The 7,062-nt window shown below is 54.2% G+C and overlaps 1 protein-coding gene across 1 annotated transcript; it reads right to left on the bottom strand.

Moving 5' to 3' along the window:
* Positions 1–1,386: 1,386 nt before the first annotated feature.
* EI90DRAFT_1141747 (uncharacterized protein) lies at positions 1,387–1,878 on the bottom strand. The gene has a single exon (XM_039051540.1). The coding sequence runs from the start codon at positions 1,761–1,763 to the stop codon at positions 1,485–1,487; it is 279 nt and encodes a 92-aa protein (XP_038915591.1). The 5' UTR covers positions 1,764–1,878; the 3' UTR covers positions 1,387–1,484.
* Positions 1,879–7,062: the final 5,184 nt, after the last annotated feature.

The raw sequence follows: 7,062 nt of genomic DNA, 5'->3' as shown, positions 1-7,062 counted from the left end.
GCGAGCACGGACTCAGGGGGGGAAGCCCCCTTTGCAGAAGGAGAGACTCAGACCAGACAGGGGGGGTACTCTAGTTGATTTCAGACTGGGGTCCCCGAAAGTATTTACAAGGTAGATAAATAGGCAAGAGGGAATATAGAAAGGCCGGTCAGTCCGGCGCGGTCCGGCGCGGAGATAAGCGGGGATTGTCAAACTAAATAAGGACAAGAGCCCGGGAACTGGAAACGAGGAACAGATCACTAAACAATAAGTGGCAAGGGTTATTGATGAATAACTGAATGAGATCAATAACCTAGTGCCAATAAAGAGGGGATCAAATGCCGATATTGGCAGGGAAGCAAACAATAAATGGCACTCGGCAAGGAATGAATGATAAGCTGCCAAGTGACAAATGGCCAGAGGGAAAGCGGAGGTCAGCGCGTGGCGCCGATACAAGTCCGCAAATAAGCGGGGTCGGTGCGGTGCCGACACAAGTCCGCGAACAGAGGTTGATCTGCCAGCACTGTCACACAAGGACAGCATGAAGGCCAACAGAGGTACAGAGGTGGGCAGAGGGTGCGGAGTGGGCAGAGGGTGCGGAATGCACGGAAGCGGGGCATGGCTGTGACCACATAGCGGGAAGCGATGAGTGTGGTTCAGATGGAGACAAGGCAGGCATGACTGAATGCCGGGAGCGCCAAGGGCTCAGGAACTGGAGGTAAGGTCGGAATACCGGCAGGGTCTCGGTTCTGATTCTTGGCCAAGTCTCACACAGCAAGGCAGGGGGCCAGACATGGTGTTGGGGGCTGGTTAGGATGGGTTTCGGGTCGGCGGATTCGCCTATCGGCATTGGTTCGCCGCTGACGGAGCCCCGGGATTTGTCGGTCGTGACAGTATCCCCCTCTTAGGGCCTGAACCCTTGAAGGCCAAGACCCAAGAGGCTCAGCTGATGTACGGATGTGTCCGGCTGCTAATCGGATTACCACTGCGATGGTGCACATGGTTGCATTCGGAAGGTTGGAAGCGGATGCCCAAATTCGGAAGAGGTTGGTCGGAGAGCGGGAAGGTGATGGCCAGGGAGGATCAGAGAAGACAAGAACAGAGGTCTGAACAGAAAAACAAAATGGCAGAAAACAGGAGAACAAGGTTCAGATCAGATCAGAAAACAGAAAAATGAGTGACGGGAGTCGGAGAGCGGGAATCGGAAGGTGAACAGAAACGGATGGGAAATCAGAAACGGGAGGTGATACGGAAAATGGAAGTGGTCCGAGGCCAAAATGGCCGGGGCCCAGAGGTCTAGGGCAGACATGGCTCAAGGCCAAGAGTCGGAGGGGTGATTCGGGGCCGACGTGGCTCCGGATCAAGAGGCAGAGGGGTGTCGAAGGCTGAGAGGCCTAAGACCAGAGTTCAGAGATGGAAAAGGGCATGGCCCAGTTTTCCAGAATGACTGCACAGGCAGCAATAGTGGGCCTGGCATCAGAGGCGCACATGGTGGGTCGAAGGTCTCAGAGGACCGGCGAAGCGACAGAGGTTGAGTTGGGTGGGTTGCTAGGAGCAGGGACATTGTGCTGTTCAGTACCCATCCGGATCAACGGATCACAAGAGGGCGATTCAGTTGTCCTAGCATGATAGCGACCTAACCAACAGCGGAGTTGCGGAGTTGCGGCAAAAACCTCACCAGTGGCAAAGCGGAGAAGCGGCAAGGGTCGGGAGCGAAGGCTAGTGACCAATGGCGCAGACAGAGTGACCAAAAGGCCAGGGGGCAGATGGTGAAGACTAAGCATGGCTTAGGTCTCCCAGGAATGGTGCATGCTCAGTGGGTCGGGTGTCGGAGTTGGCTCAGGCGGATTTGGGCTGGAATGCTTGGGTGTGCGACTTTGCCAATCAGTAACCGGCTAGATCAACGGATCATATGGGTAAGTTGGCTGTCTTAACACCATGGCATATCAGATCCGAGGTAGGAGAGGGGCTTGGAGACCACACTGGCAGCGTGACGGAAAGGAATGACGGAGAATGAGGTGGCAAGCAACGGCGAGACCTCAGTGGTATGCACCGAGTCTGCTGCTGGGGTTCCGCAAGATCGGGAGTGATTTGGGTTTCAGAGTTGACTTATGCGTGCCCGTGAGGGGCTTACCGCAAGTTGGTGTTCAGGGGAGAACACTGCAGAGTCACAAGCCTGAGGGGCTGTGGAAGAGGTGCCTCAGCGGAGGTCTTTCAGAGGAGCGGGTCCGCAAAGGGACTTATCGCCAGAGGGTGCCTTGATAGGGAGGGCTTCAGAGATGCGTGTATGCTCAGGGAGGCTTATTACACTCGAGAGAGAAGTCGAGGGTGTGAAGGGAACCAATCCTCATGGCTTGGAGTGAAAGAAGCAGATGGTTGGATGCCTTTGAGGACGGCGCGGAGCGGAAAACATCGGCGGGACCATCAATGGTTGACTTGGCGACGTCCTTATCCCCCTCTTGGGGTAGACGTCCCATCGTCTACCTAGGAACAAACGACACCGAGTTTCCAGGCAGAGGCAGAGCTCGTAACGGAGTGGAGATTGCAGAGGAGAGACTTCAACAGGCTGCCTAACCAGCCAGTTAAGTCCAGACAGAGCTGACGGAGGCGGAATACCAACAAGCGGATTGCCCAGCAAGTTGTAATCCAGAAGCGGAGTGGTAACGGAGCGGAGGTTCAAGCGTGCAGAGTGCAACACAAGAAACCAGATGCGGAAGGGTGACAAGGAGTAGCAGAGTTAGGATTCTAACAAGCAGGTTATCTGCGAGTCAGAATGCCAAGAACGGAGTAGGACTCCAAGGGAACAAGGAGGTTGGAGAGGACAGGGAGTGATAGACCACAATCATTAGCGGAGTGAAAGCGGAGGCGTGAACGTAAATCCCAAACCAAGGAGCGTGGCGGAAGTCAAACACTTATTGCCTATAGTGGACTGTACCAACGGGTACCAGCACCAAGGTCGAGTTATGTAGACTTGGCCAGTCCCAGGTAGGAGGAATGTCGGAAGGCTCAGAAGCGCCAGAGGCTGCGGAGGGTGGTCATATCGGCGGAGCGGCATAGGCGAAGGCGGAGTTGCAGAGTGATGAGAAGGGTGTGGCTCTTCTCCAGAGATGAGTGCCCAGAGGGCGACAGAGTCCTTCAACCACAGTACTCAGCAACGGCCGCAGTACTGATGGTATTGATGGCAGAGTTAACGGATTAGGGGATGACAGGGAAGTGGCGGAAAAGTGCAGAAGGCGAAAAGAGAGCGACTCTTCTCTCAGAGGGGTGCCCAAAGGCAGCGGAAATCCTCAGAGGCCGGAATTGCTCAGCGACGGCTGAAGCAATATAGGCGACAGAGTGATTCCGAAGTGGAGGGGAGCATAGCTCACAATCCCAAAATGTGAATGCCCAAGCAAAGGCCAGAGCCCTTTTGTCAGAATGCTTAGCTAGCAAGCGGACGGGATAGTGGTGCTTGACAATCAAGTGCTGACGGTGAATCAGGTTCAGAGCGCAACCAGGGAAAGGTTCCACCAGCTGCAGTGCACGGTTTTTGTTGGACTGGAATGCAGAATGCACAGACCTAGTGACTGCCCAATACTCGTTGATCAACGGATCATATTGAGTGAGCTAGTCGGCGTCCCAGAACAGAGAGCAGGGTCCATCCAACGAGGTATGTCAGAATGACAACAGAGAGATTGCACCGGAAAAACAGAGGTGTTTGGCGACATCATGTCCACAAACGAGGTGATGTTCAGATCCGCAGAAGCGGAAAATGAACGGCGACGTGCGGAGTTGGACTGATGGGGTGACGGAACAGAGGAGATGCTTGGCGGCAATTATGCCCACAAACAGCATGCGATGTTTCAGCAGGGTGTTGCATAGCGCAACCAGAGTTGGAGACGGAATTGGATTGGCAGGTGGATCAAAAGCCTCAGCAGGGGGATCAGCCCTCGAGACGGGATCGGAGCGGAAGAGCAGAGAACCTAAAAGTAGGTTAGAGGGAATCAGAGAGAGCGAGCGAAGAATCCGAAACGGAGATCAGAGAGAAAGCAGAAATCAGGGAAAACAGAGAGAACGAGCGACATGTCCTGAAAAGGAAATCGACCATTCAGAGAACAAAAGGAAAGACAAGATTATGACGGGAGACAGAAATCCCGGAATGGAAGACAAGTCAGAGCCGGGGGTATACCCCCTTGAACTGGGGAATCGACCATTATCAAACCAAAAGAGAAACAGAAAACAGAAAAAAGAAGGAACAGACTATTTGTTTAGTCTCAGAAGAGACGCCCGGTTTGATTTCCGGACATGCAATCCTGGTTGCTCAAGCCAAGGATGCACAGCATGGAGGTCTTTGGTAGTCTTTGGTAACCTAGACCAGACTGTCCGCAGACTAACAGAGGGTATCAAGGATTATGGAAAACAGATAACGGCTGAGGGTAGGTGCACGGGTACAGTCTCGCCGAGACTTTCGCCGGACTCCTAACCACTCATGCCACGCAAATACGGAAGGTGGCCCCGGGCTGAAAAGCGTCGGGTGCCCAAGATACTCTCCTGAAGACGTGGCATCAGGGAGAAAATCCACACGACACCGCAGATATCCAAGTCGCCCAAAGAATGGGTGATTGAAACACGATGGTGAAGCGGGAATACAGAACAGGGTGGACAGGGGTGGTGCAAGCCAGGCTAAGCAGACTGGACAAGCCGGAGGTCGACAGAGGTGACAACTCATAAGGGAGTCTGACCATGATTAGACCAGCGACGCACGAAGCGCCCCCGATTATCTGTAGTCAGGACAACCAGGTGTCAAGATTCTGGAGGTTGCGGAGTTGGTGACAGAGGTTAGAGGCGCAGGGGTGGGGTGCCGAGGTCGATGATAACGCGGGTAGAGACCAAGGCGCATCCCAAGCGCGTCGGAGGATACTGAGTGAACAGGAGGTGCCTATTTGACCAACTTCCAGGACTTTGGAAGGGGTGAACAGAGGTGCAAAGCGGCAGTGAGTTGAAATCAACTGCCAGCTTGCCAGATGTTCGGATAACGGAGTTGAAGTGAATGAAGGTTGCCCAACTGAACTACTTCCAGGACTTTGGAAGAGATGCCCATAAGGGCTCAGAGTGCCAGCGACTTGCTAGCGGCGCGACAGAGGTCGGATCGGACGGAGATCGGATTTTGGAAAGTCAGATCAGATAAGGACAGATGGGGTAGCGATAAGGATGACAGAGGTTGCAGGAAGACTGGATAAGAGATCGGAAAGGACATGAAGAGGCCCCCCACTCAGGCTCGAAGATTGGAGTAACCTAGAGCACAAAGTGGTATGGCCAGGTAGAGTCGGAGCAGAATGAGAGGTGAATCCAGAGGTTATCCAGCGACCTAAAAGCCCATTCTGAGTGCCTATCAAAAGGCCCCAGAGGGTCAGAGAACGCGGGTTTGAGCCATGATGGCATCAGGGAACCCCAGAATCCCTACTGAGCGCGATCCAGCTTCAGTGGGAGTGTTGTTGGCGGATGTGCGCGACCGTGGGAAAAAAGACGGAATCGGCCGGGCATACAGATTGACGGAGTTGGGGATCGCAACGGGAATTCAGAATGGAATGACGGAGGAAGCATCAAGCCCAGATTGAGTCTGAAATACTGTCAGAGTCTGGATTGCTGTCAGAGGCTGGGATATTGTCGGAGTCGGAGATTGTGGCAGAGGTCTGTTGGAGCGCGCGCGCGCGGATATGCGGGCGGAAATATGCGGCGCGTCCGGAAGCGCTGTTCAAGGTTAGCAGAGTGGGATCGCGGCCTCAGCGACTCAGGTGGAGCGCTGTGCCCTGAGCTTGACGTTTGGGGGAGATCCCGTATTTACGGATTGACACTCACAGCGGACTTCAAACAAGACTTGCGGGCGGAGCGGACCTGTAGGAGGAGCGCGGACTCCGCGAGCACGGACTCAGGGGGGGGAAGCCCCCTTTGCAGAAGGAGAGACTCAGACCAGACAGGGGGGGTACTCTAGTTGATTTCAGACTGGGGTCCCCGAAAGTATTTACAAGGTAGATAAATAGGCAAGAGGGAATATAGAAAGGCCGGTCAGTCCGGCGCGGTCCGGCGCGGAGATAAGCGGGGATTGTCAAACTAAATAAGGACAAGAGCCCGGGAACTGGAAACGAGGAACAGATCACTAAACAATAAGTGGCAAGGGTTATTGATGAATAACTGAATGAGATCAATAACCTAGTGCCAATAAAGAGGGGATCAAATGCCGATATTGGCAGGGAAGCAAACAATAAATGGCACTCGGCAAGGAATGAATGATAAGCTGCCAAGTGACAAATGGCCAGAGGGAAAGCGGAGGTCAGCGCGTGGCGCCGATACAAGTCCGCAAATAAGCGGGGTCGGTGCGGTGCCGACACAAGTCCGCGAACAGAGGTTGATCTGCCAGCACTGTCACACAAGGACAGCATGAAGGCCAACAGAGGTACAGAGGTGGGCAGAGGGTGCGGAGTGGGCAGAGGGTGCGGAGTGGGCAGAGGGTGCGGAATGCACGGAAGCGGGGCATGGCTGTGACCACATAGCGGGAAGCGATGAGTGTGGTTCAGATGGAGACAAGGCAGGCATGACTGAATGCCGGGAGCGCCAAGGGCTCAGGAACTGGAGGTAAGGTCGGAATACCGGCAGGGTCTCGGTTCTGATTCTTGGCCAAGTCTCACACAGCAAGGCAGGGGGCCAGACATGGTGTTGGGGGCTGGTTAGGATGGGTTTCGGGTCGGCGGATTCGCCTATCGGCATTGGTTCGCCGCTGACGGAGCCCCGGGATTTGTCGGTCGTGACAATCTGGCAGCTCTACACATCAAATGTCGCATCAAGGTGTCCTTTAAGCCCGATGCTAATGATCGGAATCATTGACCTGGTGCCAGGGCTCTGTCCCCTTGGTGGGTGAGAATGACTCAAATGTTAATACTTGGGGGATGTCCTTGGTATCAATAGTCCATCCATGCAAACTTACAGTCCAGCCATGGGACCGGTGCACAGGCAAATGTGCACCGAAGTGGTTTCTAGCTGTTTTAGTCTGTTTCAAATACTATTCTCCAAATGTTGGCTCTGTGTTGTCTTGTGCGCTTGGACCTG

This window comes from Cantharellus anzutake (assembly GCF_015039405.1).
Source record: "Cantharellus anzutake strain C23 chromosome Unknown EI90scaffold_26, whole genome shotgun sequence".
Taxonomy (NCBI): Eukaryota; Fungi; Basidiomycota; class Agaricomycetes; order Cantharellales; family Hydnaceae; genus Cantharellus; species Cantharellus anzutake.
Note: the sequence above shows the minus strand (reverse complement) of the source record. Positions and strands in the feature narration are given on the sequence as shown.

Coding starts and splice junctions, on each gene's coding strand:
- EI90DRAFT_1141747 (XM_039051540.1), bottom strand. CDS start 1,763: ATGCTTAGTCTTCACCATCTGCCCCCTGGCCTTTTGGTCACTCTGTCT.